The 25,381-nt window shown below is 43.9% G+C and overlaps 1 protein-coding gene across 1 annotated transcript in view; it reads left to right on the plus strand.

The window, feature by feature from the left end:
* Positions 1-25,381, plus strand: part of LOC311149012 (exocyst complex component 2-like) — a 100,471-nt gene that overhangs the window by 62,660 nt on the left and 12,430 nt on the right. Inside the window, exons 8-23 of the mRNA XM_084186083.1 lie at positions 1,365-1,510; positions 2,262-2,343; positions 2,448-2,550; positions 3,834-3,952; positions 15,752-15,871; positions 16,146-16,270; positions 16,360-16,428; positions 16,605-16,762; positions 17,434-17,555; positions 18,056-18,117; positions 18,251-18,331; positions 18,950-19,003; positions 19,765-19,826; positions 19,919-19,985; positions 22,053-22,169; positions 22,750-22,891. Of these exons, the coding sequence (XP_084042209.1) occupies positions 1,365-1,510; positions 2,262-2,343; positions 2,448-2,550; positions 3,834-3,952; positions 15,752-15,871; positions 16,146-16,270; positions 16,360-16,428; positions 16,605-16,762; positions 17,434-17,555; positions 18,056-18,117; positions 18,251-18,331; positions 18,950-19,003; positions 19,765-19,826; positions 19,919-19,985; positions 22,053-22,169; positions 22,750-22,891 (1,629 nt within the window). The remainder of the gene's footprint in view (positions 1-1,364; positions 1,511-2,261; positions 2,344-2,447; positions 2,551-3,833; positions 3,953-15,751; positions 15,872-16,145; positions 16,271-16,359; positions 16,429-16,604; positions 16,763-17,433; positions 17,556-18,055; positions 18,118-18,250; positions 18,332-18,949; positions 19,004-19,764; positions 19,827-19,918; positions 19,986-22,052; positions 22,170-22,749; positions 22,892-25,381) is intronic.

The raw sequence follows: 25,381 nt of genomic DNA on the forward strand, positions 1-25,381 counted from the left end.
TCCATCTATACATCTATCTGTTCATTCATCCATCTTTCCATCCATCCATCCATCCATTCATCCATCCATCCATGTATCCATCCATCCTTCTATCCATCTATGAATCTATCTGATCATCCATCCACCCATCCATCTACCAATCCATCATTGATCTGCATCCGTCTATCTTTCTACTTCTTTCTACTTCTTACACAATTGAGACTTACAGTGAAAACATTAGGTCAAGTCAAATCACTATTATCATGTAGTGTGAGCTGAGTGCAGACATCATCCCAGCTGCCATTGGTTAATATCCTCCCTCCACATCTATCTTTATAGGAAGTTCAATTAGCTCACACACTCTCTCTCTCATACACACACCACGCTGTGTGTGTTTGTTCTTCCCTGTCTGGAGAGTGGATCTTCCAGCCGGATCCTCTGTCCGCCCCTCTCATATCATACATGATAATGTGTCTCCTATCATGGAGGGTCAATAAACAGAAAGGTCCTTTCCTCAGGGTTGAAGGTAAATAAACCTCCCAGCCAGACGCTGCTTTCATCCCCACAATGCCACATGTGGGCCCACAGCCGAGAGCGCAGCCACATAGCCACCACACACCTCCATAACTACCTACATGTGGGCCTTCAGCCTGAGAGCAACCCAGCCACCACTCGCCTCCCCCCAGACACCACACACTTCCCCACCGGTGGGCCTACACACCCTACCCCGACCTCTGCCTCCCCAGCCACCGCACTCCTCCTCGACCCAGGACCCCTGTCTTCGTCCCATACACCCCCCTAACCTCCCCGCCACCCATCAGCTAATCACTAACAGCACCTCGAAATATCAAACACAGGACATCTCGTCAGTCAGAGCGAAAATAGGAAATATGTAGCTCTTCGCTGTCTCAATGTTTTTCCTTTCGAGATTTGGTGGGGTTGGCGGGAGCACGTGGGGAGTCTTTCTTTTGCTTAAAAGAATTGTAGCGAGTCCTTGTTTATTCTTTTTTCACCACCACATCCGAGGCCACCCAAGAAGCCGGAGAGTACGAATGGCCCAGAGAGAAAAGGAGACAGTAAGAGATAGCTGTCACACTCCTTCGTGACTCTTTCTCAACCCCTCTTCCTAGTTCAGACAATATAGCGCACACAGGCCATCAGCACAGAGGAAAACCAGGTTCTTAATGTCTGACAGATGCTATTTATTAATAGTGAAATAAAAATATTGATCCTTTTAACTTTTTCTTGATGTCTGTCGTACTCGCCCTCTCTCTATCTCTCACGCTCGCTCTTTCGCTCTCTCTCTCTCTCTCTCTCTCTCTCCCTTCTCCCCTCTTCTTTCTCTCTTCTCCCTTTATTCCCCTCCCCCCACTCCCTCCCCCCAGGAGCCAGTGATACAGCAGACACTCTCTTCCAGGAGGTGTTGGGGCGGAAGGATAAAGCTGACTCGACGCGGAACGCCCTCAACGTCCTTCAGCGCTTCAAGTTCCTCTTCAACCTGCCGCTCAACATCGAACGCAACATACAGAAGGTATACACTGAGTGTACAAAACATTAAGAACACTTTCCTGATATTCAGTTGCACCCCCCTGCCTTTTGCTCTCAGAACAGCTTCAATTCGTCAGGGCATGGACTATGCAAGGTGTCGAAAGCGTTCCACAGGGATGCTGGCCCATGTTGACTCCAATGCTTCCCACTGTTTTGTCAAGTTGGCTGGATGTCCTTTGGGTGGTGGACCATTCTTGATACACACGGCAAACTGTTGAGAGTGAAAAAACCCACAGCGTTGCAGTTCTTGACACACTCAAACCGGTGCGCTTGGCACCTACTACCATACCACATTCAAAGGCACTTAAATCTTTTGTTCACCCTCTGAATGGCACACATACACAATCCATGTCTCAATTGTCTCAAGGCTTAAAAATCCTTCTTTAACCTGTCTCCTTCCCTTCATCTCCACTGATTTGAAGTGGATTTAACAAGTGACATCAATACGAGATCATAGCTTTCACCTGGATTCACCTGGTCAGCCTATGTCATACAACACACACACAGAATGCACACCTCAACCTGTTGCTCAAACTCAAGTCCAGCCTCCAGAAGGTGGTGCTAGAGAAGCTAGAATGGCAAAGTGTCGTGTTCATGTCCACTGCACTGGACACATCAGTGTCTCCACATATTAAATAAACCACTGTCCATTTTCTTTTTATGAACCTTTGTAATATTGTTGACTGTGAGAGCGGTCTGTGAGCTGTCTGAGAGTTGTATGTGTTCTCTCTCAGGGAGATTATGACGTGGTGATCAATGACTATGAGAAAGCCAAGTCTCTGTTCAGCAACACGGAGGTCTCTGTCTTTAAAAAAGGTAGGGTGAACTGAACTATTTTGAAGGGGTGATGTCCAGTTTACTGTACTGTACTGTAAACAGAGTAATGACTTGATTCTCTCCTGTCTCTCCTGTCTGTGTAGTGTATGCCGAAGTGGAGACGAGGATCGGGGCTCTAAGGAGTCTGCTCCTGGACAAGCTACTGGAGACACCTTCAACCCTGCATGACCAGAAGAGATACATAAGGTCTCATTATGTATACACATACTGTACTGTAGAGGGTAGATGTCATGCAGTGCAAAATTAGTAGTGTCTTTATGGTTTTAGTGTGTTACATTTCCCCTATTCTTTCTGTTCTCTCTTCTTACTTTCTGTCTCTGGCTCATTGTTTGGCTCATCTTTAGGGCTGGCACGTTCATTTTATACTCGTGTAACCGACCATGTTACCACGGATACGGACTCAACCGCACGTCAGCTGCAGCCGTCTTCAGTCAGCTGCTTTTAGAATCTTGTGTTGTGGAACAAACACGGCTGCAGCCGACGTGCTCCGTGGTAACATGGACTCTTTACAATGCAATGAAACAATGTTGCTTATTGTTTCAGCAAGGGGTTGTAGCAAACCAGTCTTCATTTTATTTATATTTTTTTTACGGTTATGACGGTTATTTTATTTTCATGATGGTCTTCCTCTATAACTCTACAATGGTGACCGCGGTCATTTGGCTGAATATGGACTTTTAAAATCTTTCTTCATGTCTTGTTCTTCCTCCTCTCTCTCACTTTCTTTCTCTTTCTCGCTCAATTCCCTGTCTCTCCTTAAATATCTGTCTCTCTCTATCCTTGTCCCTCGTTTCCCCTTGTTCTCATTCTCTCCCTCCTTCTCCCCTTCTCCCTTCATCCTGCATAGCTGTGGTCTAGGCTGGTTTATTATTGCTCAGACTGACTCGTCAGAATGAGAGAGAGCAGCTCTAGACCACAGCAGCCATCTTTCATCCTCCTACATTACAGTATAGCTAGCTAGCTTTAAACGCCCACCATACCATGCCATGCCATACCCCCAGTTTACCTTACACACATTAAGGGGACTAGCAGGCTGTGGTTGGGGTGTACAACCTGGGTTTACATTACATTTACATTTAGTAATTTAGCAGTGGCGTTACCGGTGACACTCTTCCAATTTCTGACTCGTCCTCTCTGTCCCAACTGACTCCAGAACTTCTACAGACGTGTTAAGCTGGAGCATTGGTACAATGTCTACAGAGACTAACCACATATCACAGTAAAAGGGTTCAATTGATGTTCTTTTAAATACTGCGCTTGATTGAACTTACCTGGTCAAATTTAACCAAAGTGCAGACCCCGCCCATCTGGTATTCCAGGCAATGAAATGGCAAAGGCTGAAGGAGATGGAGGGCACTGGGTTTAGACTTAACGAGTGTCATATTGAAGTGTTGTTTACACCCATTTCAGCATCACCTGTGAAGTGCTGTGGCCACATTTTCATTGTTACCTGTGTTTGTTCCTTCCAGGTACCTGTCTGACCTGCATGCATCAGGGGACCCTGCCTGGCAGTGTATATCCGCCCAGCACAAGTGGATCCTCGGACTCATGCAGAACTGCAAGGAGGAGTTTATCAATGACCAGAGAGGTGAGTTAAACACACACACAGATCCACATATACTGTACATACACACACAGAGATTCACACACACTCACGGAAGATAGAAAGAAAAGCCCCTGTTTTACAATTTCAGTCAGACTGGTTAGGTTGACTGAGAGGAACTCTTGTGTCCTATTTGCCATATGTCAACACACGCACTCTGTCTTCTCTGTCTCTTGGCGTTGGACTTGGGTTTCAGGGCCCGACATGTTAAAGTACACACACACACTAGGCCGCATAGATGGATTGGAACAATTAACCACAATTAAGCTGTTTCTCTGTTAAATAAGTAGCAGGAATAATGTGGATGTGAAACCATCCGCTCAGGAAGAACAGTACAGACCCATGCTCACACACACACACACACACACACACACACACACACATACACATGTACACACACAAATGTACATATCATACCCCCCAAAAAATGCTAACCACCCCTGTTACTGGTAATGGTGAGAGGTTAGCATGTCTTGGGGCTATGACCCTCTGTAGCGCATCATTCATCTCGAGTCATTCAGGATTATCCGTAATCATGGTAGCATCCACATTAATGTAGAAGTGTTCAGAAACATATTCTATTCTTATTTACAATAAAAGTGACTCAAAATGACACCATACATTATTTACCATTCATTTGTATTGGACAAAACATAATCTGAAACACAACCAAAACAACTGCAAATGGATCCAACAAGTTTGTAGAGTCACAAGTTTCAAGTCAAATCAAAGTGTATTGGTCACATACACAGATTTGCGAAATGCTTATGTTTCTAGCTATATCCACAGTAAAACAAGTCCTATTTCGACATAACCTGAAAGGCCGCTCAGCAAGGAAGAAGCCACTGCTCCAAAACCGCCATAAAAAAAGACAGACTACGGTTTGCAACTACACAGGGGGACAAAGATCGTACTTTTTGGAGAAATGTCCTCTGGTCTGATGAAACAAAAATAGAACTGTTTGGCCATAATAACCATTGTTTGGAGGAAAAAGGGGGCTGCTTGCAAGCCGAAGAACACCATCCCAACCGTGAAGCACGGGATAGGCAGCATCATGCTGTGGGGGTGCTTTGCTGCAGGAGGGACTGCTGCACTTCACAAAATAGATGGCATCATGAGGAAGGAAAATTATGTGGATATACTGAAGCAACATCACAAGACATCAGTCAGGAAGTTAAAGCTTGGTCGCAAATGGGTCTTCCAAATGGACAATGACCACAAGCATACTTCCAAAGTTGTGGCAAAATGGCTTAAGGACAACAAAGTCAAGGTATTGGAGTGCCCATCACAAAGCCCTGACCTCAATCCAATAGAACATTTGTGGGCAGAACTGAAAAAGCGTGTGCGAGTAAGGAGACCTACAAACCTGACTCAGTTACACCAGCTCTGCCAGGAGGAATGGGCCAAAATTCACCCAACTTATTGTGGGAAGCTTGTGGAAGGCTACCCGAAACGTTTGACCCAAGTTAAACAATTTAAAGGCAATGCTACCAAATACTAATTGAGTGTATGTAAACTTCTGACCCACTGGGAATGTGATGAAAGAAATAAAAGCTGAAATAAATTATTCTCTCTACTATTATTCTGACATTTCACATTCTTAAAATAAAGTGGTGATCCTAACTGACCTAAGACAGGGAATTATTACTAGGGTTAAATGTCAGGAATTGTGAAAAACTGAGTTTAGATGTATTTGGCTAAGGTGTATGTAAACTTCCGACTTCAACTGTATACTGTATATACACTGAGTGTACAAAATATTAAGAACACCTGCTCTTCCCATGACAGACTGACCAGGTAAATCTAGGTGAAAGCTATGATCCCTAATTGATGTCACTTGTTAATTCCACTTCAATGTACAATGCCTTGCAAAAGTATTCATCCCCCTTGGCATTTTTCCTATTTTGTTGCATTACAACCTGTAATTTAAATGGATATTTATTTGGATTTCATGTAATGGACATACACAAAATAGTCCAAATTGGTGAAGTGAAATGAAAAAAATTACTTGTTTCAAAGAATTCTACAAAATGAATAACGAAAAGTGGTGCGTGCATATGTATTCACCCCCTTTGCTATGAAGCCCCTAAATAAGATCTGGTGCAACCAATTACCTTCAGAAGTCACATAATTAGATAAATACAGTCCACCTGTGTGCAATCTATGTGTCACATGATCTGTCACATGATCTCAGTATATATACACCTGTTCTTAAAGGCCCCAGGGTCTGCAACACCACTAAGCAAGGGGCACCACCAAGCAAGCGGCACCATGAAGACCAAGGAGCTCTCCAAACAGGTCAGGGACAAAGTTGTGGAGAAGTATAGATCAGGGTTGGGTTATAAAAAAATATCAGAAACTTTGAACATCCCACGGAGCACCATTAAATCCATTATTTAAAAATGGAAAGAATATGGCACCACCACAAACCTTCCAAGAGAGGGCCGCCCACCAAAACTCACAGACCAGGCAAGGAGGGCATTAATCAGAGAGGCAACAAAGAGACCAAAGATAACCCTGAAGGAGCTGCAAAGCTCCACAGCGGAGATTGGAATATCTGTCCATAGGACCACTTCAAGCCGTACATTCCCCAGAGCTGGGCTTTACGGAAGAGTAGCCAGAAAAAAAGCCATTGCTTAAAGAAAAAAATAAGCAAACACGTTTGGTGTTCTCCAAAAGGCATGTGGGAGACTCCCCAAACATATGGAAGAAGGTAAAACGCTATGTCTGGCACAAACCCAACACCTCTCATCACCCCGAGAACACCATCCCAACAGTGAAGCATGATGGTGGCAGCATCATGCTGTGGGGATGTTTTCCATCGGCAGGGACTGGGAATCTGGTCAGAATTGAAGGAATGATGGATGGCGCTAAATACAGGGAAATTCTTGAGGGAAACCTGTTTCAGTCTTCCAGAGATTTGAGACTGGGACGGAGGTTCACCTTCCAGCAGGACAATGACCCTAAGCATACTGCTAAAGCAACACTTGAGTGGTTTAAGGGGAAACATTTAAATGTCTGTGGTATGACTTAAATATTGCTTTACACCAGCGGAACCCATCCAACTTGAAAGAGCTGGAGCAGTTTTGCCTTGTAGAATGGGCAAAAATCCCAGTGGCTAGATGTGCCAAGCTTTTAGAGACATATCCCAAGAGACTTGCAGCTGTAATTGCTGCAAAAGGTGGCTCTACAAAGTATTGACTTTGGGGGGGTGAATAGTTATGCACGCTCAAGTTTTCTTTTCTTTTTTTTCTTTTTTCTTGTTTGTTTCACAATAAAAAAGATTTTGTGTCTTCAAAGTGGTAGGCATGTTGTGTAAATCAAATGATACAAACCCCCCAAAAATCTATTTTAATTCCAGGTTGTAAGGCAACGAAATAGGAAAAATGCCAAGGGGGCTAAGTGCATTTGAACAGGGTATAGTAGCAGGTGCTAGGTGCACCGATTTGTGTCAAGTACTGCAATGCTGCTGAGTTTTTCACGCTAAACAGTTTTGTGTATCAAGAATGTTCCAGCACCCAAAGGACATCCAGACAACTTGACACAACTGTGGGAAGCATTGGAGTCAACATGGGCCAGCATCCCTGTGGAATGCTTTCGACACCTTGTAGAGTCCATGCCCTGACGAATTGAGGCTGTTTTGAGGGCAAAAGTGTGTCTTTGTGGGGGTGGGGGTGGGGTTGGGGGGCAACTCAATATTATGAAGGTGTTCTTAATTTTTTGTACACTCTGTGTCTATAAAGGGTGTGCATAGACAATATGGACAGTATATGAATAGAAAAGGTGTGTACAGCAGTAGTTATGTAGGATGAGCCATGACTAGAATACAGTATATTGGGTAAAACGGTATGTTTTAAGTGACCAGAGTTCAATGACTGTATGTACATAGGGCAGCAGTCTCTAAGGTTCAGGGCAGGTTACCGGTCGGAGTCCGGCTAGTGATGACTGTTTAACAGTCTGATGGCCTGGAGATAGAAGCTGTTTTTCAGTCTCTCGATCCCAGCTTTGATGTACAGTGCCTTCAGAAAGTATTCACACTCCTTGACTTTTTCCACAGTTTGTGGTGTTACAGCCTGAATTTAAATTTGATTAAATTGAGATTTTGTGTCACTGATCTACAGATACTACCCAATAATGTCAAAGTGGAATTATGTTTTTAGAAATGTTTACAAGTTAATAAAAAGCGAAAAGCTGAAAAGCCTAAATACGTTCTGGAGTAAACATTTGCTTAACAAGTCACATAATAAGTTGCATGGACTCACTCTGAGTGCAATAATAGTGTTGAACATGATTTTTAAATGACTACCTAATCTCTGTACCCCACACATACACTTATCTGTAGTCCCTCAGTCGAGCAGTGAATTTCAAGCACAGATTCAACCACAAAGACCTGGGAGGTTTTCCAATGCCTCGCAAATAACCTATTGCTAGATGGGTAAACTTATTTTTTTTTAAAGCTGACATTGAATATCCCGCTGAACATGGTGCAGTTATTAATTACACCCAGTCACTACAAAGATACAAGCGCCCTTCCTAACTCAGTTGCCGGAGAGGAAGGAAACCGCTCAGGGATTTTACCATGACACCAATGGTGATCTTAAAACAGTTACAGAGTTTAATGGCTGTGATAGGAGATAACTGAGGATGGATCAACAACATTGTAGTTACTCCACAATACTAACATAAATGACAGAGTGAAAAGAAGGAAGCCTGTAAAGAATAAAAAATATTCCAAAACATGCATCCTGTTCGCATCCATAAGGCACTAAAGTAACACTGCAAAAAATTTTATGGGTATGCTTGTCATCGGCAAGGACTAGGGAAGTTTTTTAGGATAAAAATAAATGGAATAGAATTAAGCACAGGCAAAATCCTAGAGGAAAACCTGGTTCAGTCTGCTTCCAAACAGACACTGGGAGACAAATTCACCTTTCAGTAGGACAATAACCTAAAACACAAGGCCAAATATACACTGGAGTTGCTTACCAAGAAGACATTGAATGTTCCTGAGTGGCCTAGTTACAGTTTTGACTTAAATCAGCTTGGAAATATTTGGTAAGACTTGCAAATGGCTGTCTAGCAATGATCAACAACCAACTTGACAGAGCTTGAATAATTTTTTTAAGAATAATGTGCAAATATTGTACAATCCAGGTGTGCAAAGCTCTTAGCGACTTACCCAGAAAGACTCGCAGCTGTAATCGTTGCCAAAGGTGATTCTAACATGCATTGACTCAGGGAGTTGAATACTCATCTATTCATTGTTTTGTGTGTGAATATTAACATTCTAGAGTATTTTGTGTACACTACATGACCAAAAGTATGTGGACACCTGCTCGTCGAACATCTCATTACAAAATCATGGGCATTAATATGGAGATGGTCCCCCCTTTGCTGCTATAACAGCCTCCACTCTTCTGGGAAGGCTTTCCATTAGATGTTAGAACATTGCTGTGGGGACTTGCTTCCATTCAGCCACAAGCATTAGTGAGGTCGGGCACTGATGTTGGGCGATAAGGCCTGGCTCGCGGTCGGTGTTCCAATTCATCTCAAAGGTGTTCAATGGGGTTGAGGTCAGGGCTCTGTGCAGGCCAGTCAAGTTCTTCCACACCGATCTCGACAAACCATTTTCTGTATAGATTTCGCTTTGTGCACGGGGGCATTGTCATCCGGAAACTGTTGCCACAAAGTTGGAAGCACAGAGTCGTCTAGAATGTCATTGTATGCTGTAGCATTAAGATTTCCCTTCACTGGAACTAAGGGGCCTAGCCCGAACCATGAAAAACAGCCCCAGACCATTATTCCTCCTCCACAAAACTTTACAGTTAGCACTATGCATTGGGGCAGGTAGCGTTCTCCTGGCATCCGCCAAACCCAGATTCGTCAGTCGGACTGCCAGATGGTAAAGCATGATTCATCACTCCAGAGAACCCGTTTCCACTGCTCCAGAGTCCAATGCCGGCGAGCTTTACACCACTCCGGCCGACGCTTGGCATTGCGCATGGTGATCTTAGGCTTGCAGACAGAAGACTGCGTGGGTGGTGGCTGTCGTATGTAGTGGAGTCAGAGTATAAACAGGGCTAATGCTAAGGGTAACAGTGGTTTCCGGGCCTCAGTGAGTATGGGGGGTTATTGTGCTCTCTCTAATGCTCTTCACACTGAGCTACAGAGCTGCATCACTCATCTCTGGGAGGAGTTAGTTAGACATCGCTACAGACATGGACACTTGGACACAGCTGTCAGACAGCTTTTAGCCTATACGGAGACAGGAAGTCAGTTGTCTATCTGTGAATTTAGTTAGGGCTTGGAGTATATAGGCCTACTGTATGTAAGGTGAGTCTGTAGTACAGTACATGGATAACACCAGTCACTCAGTTACACTTATGGCATTATTTAAAGGAAACATTGAATATCAAATGCACACACTCAGCAGCAGCAGCTGTCTCCTGTCCCCTGTCTTGTCTTGCGAGCTCAGCCACTCTACACACCTGGCAGCCATTTACACTCGTAGACCACATCCACGCTTCCCTCACCCCCCCCCCATCCCAAACCCAAACCCAGTGCTTCGCAAAAACATCCCTCAACGGCAGCACCCCCTGCCCCAACCCCACCAATACCACATCCACCTAGCTACAGCTGAGGCCAGTATCTCCCAAACCTTTCCTCCACCAGCCCCACACTCACTCCTCACATCAATCATCATCATCATCATCATCAAACGCACACACACACTAATTATTATCCAGTGGTGTAGCTAGCAGAATGGACCATGAGACCTTGTCAGAGTCACGCGTGGCAGGGCAAGCCTATAGCGCTTTGATTTATTGGTAACTGATGTAGTTTTCCTCTCATGTCTGGTATAGCGGAATGTTCCAGTCCAGAACGTGGTTCGGAAGCTCATTCTAGTGTGTTGTTATGACTCTCTAATAATTACCTGTGAAAATACCCTAAAACGTATTTTCCTCTGTTTGAAACCAATTCATCACATTTTGATGTGTGGTTGGTTGGTTTGTAGCGTAGCAGTGAGCAGGGCAGTGCTAGCAGGCAGTTGCTTCCGTATGTCTAAAAGCTCCCATTTTAATTGTCTGTTATCTCAATCGCTCTCTGCCCAATTCAATTACAAACGGTGTTGCTTTTAGTTCCTGAACAATGACTATACAATTAGCAGCAATTGTGTTTGTAGGAAAATAACGTTGCCAGTCGGTGAGTGATTAGAAGGCCAGGACACACTGACTGGTGCAGATCTTGACTGTGCAGTGTTAGGGTATTAAGAAAAAACATGAAGGGGCAATTTCAAACTCGGCTGAATCTCTGTATTCATATCAACAGCCTGGTAAATATGTCATTTGAACAGCTAAAAGTATGTGGACACCTACTCGTCGAACATCTCATTCCAAAATCATGGGCATTAATATGGAGTTGGTCCCCACTTTGCTGCTATAACAGCCTCCACTCTTCTGGGAAGTCTTTCCACTAGATGTTGGAACATTGCTGGGGGGACTTGCTTCCATTCAGCCACAAGAGTATTAGTGACGTTGGGCACTGATGTTGAGCGATTAGGCCTTGCTCGCAGTCGGCGTTCCAATTCATCCCAATGGTGTTCAATGAGGTTGAGGTCAGGGCTCTGTGCTGGCCAGTCAAGTTCATCCACACTGATCTCGACAAACCATTTCTGTATGGACCTCGCTTTGTGCACGAGGGCATTGTTATGCTGAAACAGGAAAGGGCCTTCCCCAAACTGTTGCCACAAAGTTGGAAGCACATAATTGTCTAGAATGTCATTGTATGCTGTAGCTTTAAGATTTCCCTTCACTGGAACTAAGGGGCCTAGCCCGAACCATGAAAAACAGCCCCAGACCATTATTCCTCCTCCACCAAACTTTTCTGTTGGCACTATGCATTGGGGCAGGTATTGTTCTCCTGGCATCCGCCAAACCCAGATTCGTGTGTCAGATGTTGAAGCGTGATTCATCACTCCAGAGAACGCGTTTCCACTGCTCCTGAGACCGATGGCAGTGAGCTTTACACCACTCCAGCCGACACTTGGCATTGTGCATGGTGATCTTAGGCTTGTGTGCGGCTGCTCCGCCATGGAAACTAACAGTTATTGTGCTGACGTTGCTTCCAGAGGCCGTTTGGATCTCGGTAGTGAGTGTTGCAACCGAGGCCATCGATTTTTACGCGCTACGTGCTTCAGCACTCTGCGATCCTATTCTGTGAGCTTGTGTGGCCTACCACTTCACGGCTGAGCCATGTTGCTCCTAGACTTTTCCACTTCACAATAACATCACTTACAGTTGACCAGGGCAGCTCTAGCAGGGCAGACATTTGACGAACTGACTTGTTGGAAAGGTGGCATCCTATGACTGTGCCACGTTGAAAGTCACTGAGCTTTTCAGTAAGGCCATTCTACTGCCAATGTTTGTCTATGGAGATTGCATGGCTGTGTGCTCGATTTTATACACCTGTCAGCAACGGGTGTGGCTGAAATAGCCAAATCCACTAATTTGAAGTGGTGTCCCCATACTTTTGTATATATAGTGTATGTACAATGTGTTAATCCTTTACGTGTGTGTGGTAGAGAGTGAGTGCAATAGAGAAAGGGTGTGTGTGTGTGTGTGTGTGTGTGTGTGTGTGTGTGTGTGCGCGTGCGTGTTTAGACAGAAAGCAGTGTGTGTGTGGTCGGGGTTGCGACCCCGTGGGGAACAGGAAGTCGTGCGACCTGCAGGGTAGAGAAGAGAAGGAAGTGAGCTGCACCACGCTGACAAAAGACACTCAGGGTCTTCAACACACACACACACACAGACATGCATACACACACTCACCACACTCAGAGAGAGAAGGAACTTTCTAATCTTACACATTAAACACACAAAACACTAAATACTTTGTAACACACTCTCAATCAATGTATGGCCATATACCCTATAAACACACACACACACATACACACACACTGGACACCATGGGAAAGGGTTCACCCGACACCTGGGTCAACAGCAGCAGCTCTCATCCCTCTCTCTATAAAAAGAAAGATAGGAAAACATGGCCAAGAATGAGAGAGAGAGACAAAGCAGCTCCATATGTGCAGTGTGTCTGTCTGTGTGCCCATTGTTTGTGTGTGTGTGTGTGTGTGTGTGTGTGCGCGGTTGTGTGTATGCCTAAATATGTTATTCCAAACATACATTACCAGTCAAAAGTTTGGACACACCTACTCATTCAAGGGTTTTTCTTTATTTTTACTATTTTCTACAATGTAGAATAATAGTGAAGACCTCAGAACTATGAAATAACACATATGGAATCATGTAGCAACCAAAAAAGTGTTAAACAAATCAAAATATATTTGAGATTCTTCAAAGTAACCACCCTTTGCCTTGACAGCTTTGCACACTCTTGGCATTCTCTCAACCAGCTTCATGGTGAATGCTTTTCCAACAGTCTTGAAGGAGTTCCCACATATGCTGAGCACTTGTTGGCTGCTTTTCCTTCACTCTACGTTCCAACTTATCCCAAACCATCTCAATTGGGTTGATGTCAGGTGATTGTGGAGGTCAGGTCATCTGATGCAGCACTCCATCACTCTCCTTCTTGATCAAATAGCCCTTACACAGCCTGGAGGTATGTTTTGGGTCATTGTCCTGTTGAAAAACAAATGATAGTCCCACTAAGCGCAAACTAGATGGGATGGCGTATTGCTGCAGAATGCTGTGGTAGCCATGCTGGATAAGTGTGCCTTGAATAAAAAAATAATCACAGACAGTGTCATCAGCAAAGCACCCCCACACCATCACATGTCCTCCTCCATGCTTCACGGTGGAAACCACACATGCGGAGATCATCCGTTCAACTACTCTGCGTCTCACAAAGACACAGTGGTTGGAACCAAAAATCTCAAATTTGGACTCATCAGACCAAAGGACAGATTTCCACCAGTCTAATGTCCATTGCTCATGTTTCTTGGCCCAAGCAAGTCTGTTCTTCTTATTGTTGTCCTTTAGTAGTGGTTTCTTTGCAGCAATTCAACCATGAGGTCCTGATTCACGCAGTCTCTTCTGAACAGTTGATGTTGAGATGTGTCTGTTACTTGAACTCTGTGAAGCATTTATTTGGGCTGCAATTTCTGAGGCTGGTAACTCTAATGAACTTATCCTCTGCAGCAGAAGTAACTCTGGGTCTTCCTTTCCTGTGGCGGTCCTCATGAGAGCCAGTTTCATCATAGCGCTTGATGGTTTTTGCAACTGCACTTGAAGAAACTTTCAAAGTTCTTGACATTTTCCGGATTGACTGACCTTCATGTCTTAAAGTAATGATGGACTGTCGTTTCTCTTCTTATTTGAGCTGTTCTTGCCATAATATGGACTTGGTCTTTTACCAAATAGGGCTATCTTCTGTATACCACCCCTACCTTGTCACAACACAACTGATTGGCTCAAACGCATTAAGAAGGAAATAAATTCCAAAAATTAACTTTTAACAAGGCACACCTGTTAATTGAAATGCATTCCAGGTGACTACCTCATGAAGCTGGTTGAGAGAATGCCAAGACTGTGCAAAGCTGTCATCAAGACAAAGGGTGGCTGCTTTGAAGAATCTCAAATATAAAATATGTTTTGATTTGTTTAACACTTTTTTGGTTACTACATGATTCCATATGTGTTATTTCATAGTTTTGATGTCTTCACTATTATTCAACAATGTAGAACATTTTAAAATATAGAAAAACCCTGGAATGAGTAGGTGTGTCCAAACTTTGGACTGGTACTGTATGTGTTTCTACTTACTGTGTGTCTATATATGCATGTGAATGAAAAACAGTTTCTGGTCTGTCTGACTCACCTTGTAGACTTTCCTCACATTTGGAGATGGAGGGGTTTGATCTGCTGTACTGTAAGCCTGCTGCCATTGCAGTCTGGGGTTTTCACCAAGCTCACAGACCGCAACATCAACAAGAGTACGAGTTTGTGACTCACTGTGTTTGTGTGTGAGAGAGTGTGTGTCATATGTTTTGGAAATAAGTCCTGTTATTTTTCTCACTGCGTTTACAGTAAGGATCTGTAGGCGTTCTGTTTAAGCTCTAGTAGTGTTGTTGTATCAGTACTTTACCCTGAATTTCTATCATAGTCTTATCAGTGCAGGTTTCACTTTCATGTCAAAGACCAAAGGTCACAGGGCTGACCTTTCACCCCGTCCTGGTTTTCTTTACCAAACCTCTCCCAGTGACCCACAGGAGTGCACTAAGCCAAGTGTACTTGAAACAAGGGTGCAAGATAACAGCCCATTAGCATATGTGTGCCGGTCAGCCAGTCACCCCCTGGCTGAGGTACCACTGTAGCTCTCTATCACCATCTAGTGGAGAGCAGTGAGCAGCCTGATCAGGCCAGAGTAATCTGACCCAGATCCCCACAGACATCACTGTGCCCAGTGTGGCCCGGCTAAACCCAGTTGACCTCTGCCCTGTACAAACCCACTGCCCTTCGCGTCTCCTCTCCTCATCCTCCCCCTTTACTGTTCTCTCTCGCTCCTCACCCTGAAACAACGGGGCGTTCTCTCTGTTGCTGGCCAGGGGAGAGGTGGATCAGAAGACAAATAAAGAAAGGAGGAGAGGAGCGAGGGAGGGGTTGTTTGGTGTGAAAGCCAGCTGAGATTATTGAGGAATGTGGAGTTATTATGAAAAAGGTTTATTTAATCTCTCAAGTATGTGTTCCTGTGGGTTTATTTCTCTCTTTTCTTTCTCCATCTCTCTCTCTCTTCTCCCCCTCTCCTTTTATCTCTCCATCTAAGTGGGCTTGGGGGCCATAGCCCTGGATCTAGAGGGGGACCCTTGCCCATCGGCTTTCAGTAGGATCAGGGACACAGCTTCTCTGAAGAAGGGGGGAAGCCTGCGTACCTCACGCCACAGCAGTGAGTAACCCTACTATATTATAGTACAGTATAACAATATACACACTAACAGCCATTCTCAACCTGGGGGTTTTGAAAGTGTCGTGGACAAAAAATAACATCAACACTATGTACATTTGTCAACTTTAATTGTGAACTATACTGTATTTTTATGTACAACTCTATATTACTCAGTTACTTTCGCTTGTCTGTCTATAACCTGTCTGTCTATAACCTGTCTGTCTATAACCTGTCTGTCTATAACCTGTCTGTCTCCTGTCTGTGTGTGTTGCAGCCTGGCGTTATGAGACACCCCAGCAGGTGCAGTTTGTGGAGAAACTGTCGGACGTGGTGATTGGCCAGCTGCCCAACTTCTGGAAGCTCTGGATCTCCTACGTCAACGGCAGCCTCTTCAGCGAGGTACATAAAACAGACAATGATTTAACATCATGAATGTAATGAACCAACACAGCATATTTTCACTGTTGTCAAACGTGTGCTTTTATCAGACTGGTGAGAAATCTGGCCAGGTTGAAAAGTCAAAGAAGAACGCCAGGCAGAGACAGAACGACTTTAAGGTGAGTTGTGTTGGATATACTTTTAGATACACTTTTTATAACTATAAGAAGGCCCTCTCATCAGTGTCTACAGTTTTACAGAGCTAAAGCAAAATGGGCAGTGCCTTGTAAATGGGTCCAAAGTGGTACTGGTGTATTGTTATTGGACTCTAGTCTGTTTCTGTGTGTCTGTATAGAAAATGATAGAGGAGGTGACCCATCGCTTGGTGAAGCTGGTGAGAGGTGCTCTGCTCCCCTCCACCCTGACAGAGCTGGAGCTGAGATTGTATGGTGGCTGGGAGAGTAAGACCGAGCTCACTGGACCCTGGCTCACTCAGGTCATACACACCGTCAGGTATGGACACGTCACTGTATTGCAGGGTTCCCCAACTGGCGGCCCGCGCGCTGAATTTGGCCCGTGGGTGGTTTTATTTGGCCCCTCAAATGTTCAAATACACCAGGAAATCAGCTCCAAGTGATTTTAATTTTGGAAATCTGTTCCCAAGTTTTCCCACGCATAATAGAGAGACACACACATTTATACAATATATACAAATGTAAGCAAGGTTTGAATTGATTATGTTTTAGTCAAATATTATATCTGTTTGGGATTCTTGCGGCCAATTTGAAGTCTACAAAGGATTTGTAATTATGTTTCAGCCCCCCGACCATCCGCTCAAGAAAAAATCTTCCCGCGGCTGAATCTAATTGATGATCCCTGCTGTAGTGTGTGGGTGCTTGCGTGTGCATGTGTGTGTGTCAATGAAGTTATACCCCATATTCCCGACCCCCAATCCCTCCTCCACTTTCCCCCCCTCTTCCTCCTCTCTCTCTCTCTCTCTCTCTCTCTCTCTCTCTCTCTCTCTCTCTCTCTCTCTCTCTCTCTCTCTCTCTCTCTCTCTCTCTCTCTCTCTCTCTCTCTCTCTCTCTCTCTCTCTCTCTCTCTCTCTCTCCTCCCTTCTATTTCTCCCTCATATCTTTCCCTCCTCTCTCTCTCCCCTCTCTCTTTCTCTCCCACGTCTTCAGAATCATTTTTGAGGCTCTGGTAGCTCTGGAGATCCCCAATGATCTACTGCAGGTGATCCAGGATCTATTGCTGGAGCTGAGACACCACTGTCTAGTGGTCACCCTGCACCACACCACAGAGGGTGAGGAAAGGGAGAAGGGAGATATGGGAGGGAGGAGGGGATCTACTGTAGGAGCTGAGACATCACATTCTACTGGTCACCCTGCACTCTCCACCCTTGAGAGAGGGGGAGGAGGAAGGATAGAGATGTAGCGAGGTTGGGGGATAGGGAAGAGGAGAAATTGGAGGGGTGAGTTAGGTGAGGTTAGAGAGGGTTAAACAGGGTTGGTTATTCTGACAGTGGTCCTAGTTCTATAGAAAATCTGGGTTGATAGTATCAACTAAGTGTGGTTTTGAAGGTAGTTATACACTAGTTTAGAGGGTCATTTCACTTTCTACTGCAGTCTTCCTCCAAACAACTCTCACAGTCCTGTTTAAAATGTAAAGTGAACTGATCATGACCCTACAGTTGTTAGCCATCTACTACCTAGTACCATTACTTAATTTGATCAAGAATAATGTAAAGAGTGCACACATTTGTAGTCGCTACAGTCATTAATGTTTTTGTATGTACTTTGTCAGATGTCAAAAGGGTTGCAGAGAAAGAGGACTGGGTCATAGACAATGAAGGAATCACCAGCCTGGTAATGCTATATTTACTATACTATCCACTCCACTTAGTGATATGTCATGATTTATTATGGTAAGATACAGTATGATATAACATATGACGTGGTGTAATCTATATATTCGATCTGTGTGTTGTGTTGTGAGCAGCCGGCCCAGTTTGAGCAGTGCATGGTGCAGATGCTGCAGTCACTCAAAGAACCCATGGATACCAAACCTGGGGAGGTCAATGTAAGGAACACACATACATTACACTATCACAGAATCTCATTCATCTATGTGAACTATCTATGTATGTGAACTACAGGTAACTGCCAAAATAAGGAAACACAAACATAAAGTGTCTTAATAGGGCGTTGATCCACCACGAGCCACCAGATCAGCTTCAATGTGCCTTGGCATAGATTCTACAAGTCACAAGAAAATCCGTAATTTGGTGTTTTGTAAATGCTCTCTCAGAATCTCCTTTAAGTGTTCAATTGGGTTGAGATTTGGTGAATGAGACACACACACACACACTTTAAACCCCCCATGCTCCTTTGAGACCCCTCTTTCAAAGTCACTGAGATCTCTTCTTCTAGCCATGGTAGCCAAAATAATGGGCAACTGGACATTTGTATACATGACCCCTAAGCATGATGGGATGTTAATTGCTTAATATAATTGACAAACCACACCTGTGTGGAAGCACCCGCTTTCAATATACTTTCTAGCCCTCATTTACTCACGTGTTTCCTTTATATTGGTAGTTACCTGTATATGTTGTTGTATTGGACCACAATACAGTGTGATAGTTGTTTTATGCGGCTGAGTGTCCTGTCTCACCTTGCTCTCCTCTTCTGTCTTCAGATCCTCCAGTTGGATCAGGACCAGGCCTCAGAGCTCTGTGTGGACATCATGAAGGTACTGTACAGTCACTACAGACTAGGTTCACAGTATATTTGACCACAATAATACGGAGTAGAGATTCAGATTACAGTATAGTTCAACATAGGAATCCCTTCAATCAAGGTATGGTACTAATGTCACTAGAGAATAGGTTTACAGTATATTTCACTCCGTCTACACTATAGTGAAGGGACTCCTGCAGGTCACAGGTTGTTTATAGGCTACAATGCACAAGTCCAGTAGACATTTAGAGACAGTTTCCAGGACACAGATTAAAACTAGTCCTGGACTTTCAATGGAGAATCTCCACTGAGAAGGCGTTTTAGTCCTGCATTAGTCTATCTATGTCCATGAAACTGGCCCTTAGATTATTGTAGACTTTTACCTTTGTAGCAGGAAGGGGCCAGGAAGCTCCGTGAGAGGATGATGAAGGTACGGTACGAAGTAGAGTTAAGGATGACATCATATTTCGTCATAGGAATACCTACAGATAATAGTAGTTTAGTTCAGTTCAAATTCGAGCAGGTTCGAGAGCAGGTGGAAAAGCTCTGTAAGGACATCAATAAGGTATGGTACAGGGTCGATTAATGACTAGGATTACACTCATATTACACCAAAGGAATCACTACAGATTATAGGGAGTTTACTGTAGGTTTACAGTGCAGTCCATTCACCCCATTCAGTAGACATTTCGAATATAGCACACTGTTACTGTTGTCTAGGTGTGTCTGAGTAACTGACCTGTATCTGTGACCGACCTGTAACACCTATTCCAGGTGTTCATCAACTGCCTGGAGCAGCTGAGCACTAAAACAGACAGAGACATCGACACCTCACAGTGAGTACAGGCAGGGACTTTATTTCCAGTGCCGCCCTTTTGTGTGTCTGCCTTAGTGTATTTTAAACTCTTCTCTGTGTGTGTATTCTCAGTATGTCCGTGGACCTGGCCTCTACAAAGCTGTTCAGTGGCATTCAGGAGGATTTCTGTCCAACACTGGTATGAAAATCTGAATTTTCTCATTCTGAGACTATAGGCCTCAATCGAACTCGATCTCACGAGACAGGATTACCAATGTCGATAAGCGTTCTCAATGAGGGTTCTTTCTCACTCTATCTCTCTTACAATCTCACGCCCCTACACACACACACACACACACTTGTATCTCCTTCACTGGCAAACCAAACCACTCTGTGTTATGATGCTGTTTCCTGGTTGTGGACAGGAAGCAGGCACAACCTCATTTCCTTTATACTATATGTCGAGATGAGAGTGAATGGCCATGGGTGTCATGTAAGTGTGTGGGGGGGGGGAAGAGGAGTGTGTGTGTGTAGGGTGTTTCTGGTAAAGGGAAATAGAGCAGGGTGTAGACTGGGTTTCTCTAGCAGGGGTGAGACTGACAGCCAGGCAATATTCAGAGCAGATGCCCAGAGTTTATTTATGAGCACCAATGCTTGATAAATAGTGCATAAATGATTGTAACGGATTCATTGCATGAAGAAATATACATGGAAATATACTGAACAAAAATATAAATCCAACATGCAACAATTTCAACGATTTTACTGAGTTACAGTTCATATAAGGAAATCAGTCAATTGAAATGAATTTATTAGGCCCTAATCTATGGATTTCACATGACTGGGCAGGGGCCCACCCATTGGGGAGCCAGGCCCAGCCAATCAGAATTTGTTTTTCCCCCAAAAAGGGCTTTATTACAGACCAAAATACTCCTCAGTTTCATCAGCTGTCAGGAGGCAAAGGTCGAGTCATGCGTCCTCCGAAACATGACCCGCCAAACCGTGCTTCTTATCACCCGCCCACTTAACCCGGAAGCCAGCCGCACCAATGTGTCGGAGGAAACACAGTTCAACTGACGTCCGAGGTCAGCCTGCAGTCACCCGGCCTGCCACAAGGAGTCGCTAGAACACGATAAGCCAAGTAAAGCCCCCCCAGCCAAACACTCCCCTAACCCGGACGACGCTGGGCCAATTGTGCGCCGCCCTATGGGACTCCCGATCACGGCCGGTTGTGATACAGCCCGGGATCAAACCCGGGTCTGTAGTGACGCCTTGGCCCTATACCGCTGCGCCACTCGGGAGGCCCCTTTCCCTTTTTTAAAATGTGTTTGGAGCAATTCTGGGAGGAGGGAGGTCAAGGGGGGACAAAAAGGGGAAAAATGTACAATGTCTTTACATTTTATCGTTGAACTGTTATATATATTTTTTTAAGGATATGTTTTGCATTATTCTGAAGGCCTACTGCAACACATAGCATGTTTTCGTTTCCCTTACAATAAATCTGATTAATAATAGAGACAGTAAATAAAATAGTCCTGTAACAGCTTCTTTTTACAAAGTAAAACATAAAAGAGAAGGGTATCAACCCTCAAGGCGTGCGGTTAAATTATTAACATGAGCACCAACGCTGATAAATACGCATAACACAAACTCATCATTACACTATTGTTGTTCTAAATTAAATCAACCTCTTCACCCTCCTTATCATTCAGTTAGGCCTCATTTAAATTCAATTGTGAAGTAAGGTGCACGATTATCGCCCATTCATCCATTTGTCATTCATTCAGTGAGGAGAGAGAGACGCATTAGCACCTGGCTGGGTTAAGTTGGGAATAGGTGTGGAAAAAACAGGTAAAAAGGCTCTAAATACTTTTCTGTTTGTGATTTCAAAATTCTGACAAATGAGCAGTGTAAAATACAAACATTTAGGAAAAGTCAGGGAAGGAGCAGGACATAGCTTTTTTTTGGAGAGGGGGCAGTTTTTTGGGGCCTATGGCGGTTCTAGTGTTAAGAGTGAACACTACCTGTTACACTAATCATGTCAGTGAGGTAGCTGTTATCATTTACCTTGTATCAGTGAGGGAAACCCAGAGTGTGTAGTATGCAGTAAAACAGGATTTCAATCAATTCTAGTCAAACAGGGATGGAGTCAGTGATGAGATTATTGGCAGATAGATGTTCAGAGACCACTCAATATGACAAATCCAATGTTATGACCGTATTATTCTGTGTGTGTATTTGTGTTTATTTGTGTGTGTGTGTGTAGGAGCAGCGTCTGCTGATCATCCTCAGTAACTGTCAGTACCTGGAGAAACACACTTTCCTTAATCTGGCTGAACACTTTGAGAAGCACGGCTTCACCGGGACTGAGAAGATCACACGGGTGAGTAGAGAGGACACACATTCACACACACAAACTCAGACGCACAAGCCTTGGGAAGCTGCAACTTTAGCCTTCCGTGTGTCGGAAACAACGAACAGTTAACTGGCCCCTTAGATATTTTGCTGTTTAGTTTTTGCTGTTCTGTGAAGAAGAATGTTTGTCACCAAAGACTTGATGAGAAAGAAGTTTATGTTTCAGGGCAGAGCAATGACTCTCACTTTCTCTTTAAACACTTATATGTCAGATCTGAGTCAGTCTCTTTCTCTCTCTCTCTCTCACTCACATATTGGTTGGCCCTTCCCGTAAAGACAGCTGAACAGCCTGTAGCAGTTGGTTCAAAGCCACTCAGGGCGGTTAATTGGGTTTTTGAGCCCTTGTTTTTGCCTAAGAAACTATATTGTGACAGGAAGACCATCAATCAAGTTACCGTAGAAGCACTTTGTGACAACTGCTGATGTTAGAAGGGATTCCTAAATACATTTCTTTGAAATTTGATTGAATGTCTCTCTCTGCTCCCAGGTGAGTGTCTGTGTGGCTGTGTAGGTGTGTTAATTAGGTTTGTCTCTACGTCTGTTTCCAGGTGACTGTGCGTGCGGTGAAGGAGCTAGATGAGAGTTTGTTTGATGCCTACATCGAGAGGAAGTCTGATCCCATCGTAGGATCCCTGGAACCAGGCATCTATGCTGGACACTTCGACTGGAAGGACTGCAGTACACCCACAGGTATATACACACACACACACACACACACAGAGATCTATGCTGTCTACTTCAATTGGAGGGACTGCACACCTTTATACACACCTTCATCGCAGGACGTTATGCACTATAGCCAGAATTCAAACAAACACAGATGAATGACCTGTGCACTGCGATATACTTTTAAAATGCAATTTCCCAGATGTTTGCAGAGATTGCCTTCGCAATGTTGAGTTCCTGCACCAAGCCACAGGTGTGACAGAGAGAGGGGGGTTTACCCATAATAACCCCTGACCTATGTAGTCTCTTAGGTTTACCTCCAAAAGTACTAAACCTGACCACCGGCAGGGGAACTCAGGGGACTGTCTGAGCAGCCCTGTGGGTGTGTTGTGGTTTATATGTATGTCATATGTGGAGTACATATTGTAATGTCTATGTGTGTCTGTTTGAAGTGTTACTGTAAACAGTGCTTGGATGCGCTTAGCCATTGGTTCAAATATGAGTCTACTCTATGGGCTTGACATCTACCCTTTGTATATTTTTCCTGTCTCTCTATCTCTTTCATTGTCTCTCTATATTCTCTCTTAAGAAGATGTTTGTTTTTGTGGGTGGGGGAGCTCCTTGTGTGTGTCTCATCTGCACAGTGCAGGAAATGTCAAACACTGAATTCTCAGTGAATCTTTGTTCCATACACACACACTCTACATTGATATGATATTAGCAGTGACATGGACAATATATCATTATGGTCTGTGGTTTTGGGTGTGTGTGCAAAAGTCTATGCACACACAAACACCCACATGCACATGGATGTGCAGTGAGACCAGGTGGAAATTGGTGGTTTACGTACCTTACGGAACAGGAAGTTAGTCGGTCTGTGTGCGTATGTGTGTTTGACATAACCCCACTCCCCCACCTCCAAAATGCTCCAGGGAGTGAAAGTGCCTCTGTGTTTATGTGTGTGTTCTGCTAATAGTGAAACAGGAACATTTGGGCTTATTAACCACAACTATAAGGAATAGGTTATGATACTTTCACTGGCTAAACGTTTGTAGGCCTAGCCTTTATGTGTGTGTGATTCGTGTGGGCATGCTGCAAGCCATTACCAGCGGAAACAGAGTAAGACAACTTTCACTGGTTTTGGTCTTTTGTTTTCTCGTGGCATTACTCTCATGGCGCCCCTTGGAAGTATTAACCTAACCTGAAGTACCAGACACCAGCATACAACTCTTCTATTGTCTTTTCAACATGGCTTGTTAGTGGAGACTATGTTTATACATTCATCTGCCATTCCCCAGAGTGAATGTGGGTCTGTAAACCAGTTTCTCATTAGAAAGACCAAGACCAGGGGCTCTATTTGAACAAATCTAACGAAATGTTAAATCTAAGTGCTGACGGTTGCTCTATAGGTTTGGGGGTGTGTCAGAACAATTTATGCTATTTTCACAACCAGAATCATGGGAGCCGTTGCTGGCGGTGGCGCCAAAGAGCTGGGTTATGATTAATAAACCAGTTGTGGGTGTGTCGAGACTTGGCTCCTCACTGGCAAATGAGAACGAGCTCCCTGGCTAAAAATGTGGTTGCTTCAATTGTGTATTTACAGTCTTTTATGTATTGCATTGTCATCAACTCCAATTCCAATGTTAGTCCATTATAGGTTGTTAAATAGCTTACAGAAACAAAATAACAAAATGTAGACATATCCCATCATTGCTAAATACGTTAACTTTAACCTGTTTGCAGTCCACATTGTTCTAAGTAATTGCATGGCTTCAATATGGAAATATACACTGAGTATACAAAACATGATGCTCTTTCCATGACTGACCAGTTGAATCCAGGTGAAAGCTATAATCCATTATTGATGTCACTTGTTTAGGGCTGTCCCTAAAAACAATCTGTTCTTTCGACTAATCCATTGGTTGAAATTTTTAAATGTGTATTTTTCAATATATAGAAACACCTTATCTGTTTTAATAAAATCAACTACAGTGGGGAAAAAAAGTATTTAGTCAGCCACCAATTGTGCAAGTTCTCCCACTTAAAAAGATGAGAGAGGCCTGTAATTTTCATCATAGGTACACGTCAACTATGACAGACAAAATGAGGGAAAAAAATCCAGATAATCACATTGTAGGATTTTTAATGAATTTATTTGCAAATTATGGTGGAAAATAAGTATTTGGTCAATAACAAAAGTTTCTCAATACTTTGTTATATACCCTTTGTTGGCAATGACACAGGTCAAACGTTTTCTGTAAGTCTTCACAAGGTTTTCACACACTGTTGCTGGTATTTTGGCCCATTCCTCCATGCAGATCTCTAGAGCAGTGATGTTTTGGGGCTGTCGCTGGGCAACACGGACTTTCAACTCCCTCCAAAGATGTTCTATGGGGTTGAGATCTGGAGACTGGCTAGGCCACTCCAGGACCTTGAAATGCTTCTTACAAAGCCACTCCTTCATTGCCCGGGCGGTGTGTTTGGGATCATTGTCATGCTGAAAGACCAAGCCAC

The sequence above is a fragment of the Coregonus lavaretus genome, assembly GCF_964263955.1.
Source record: "Coregonus lavaretus genome assembly, chromosome: 21".
NCBI classification, from domain to species: domain Eukaryota; kingdom Metazoa; phylum Chordata; class Actinopteri; order Salmoniformes; family Salmonidae; genus Coregonus; species Coregonus lavaretus.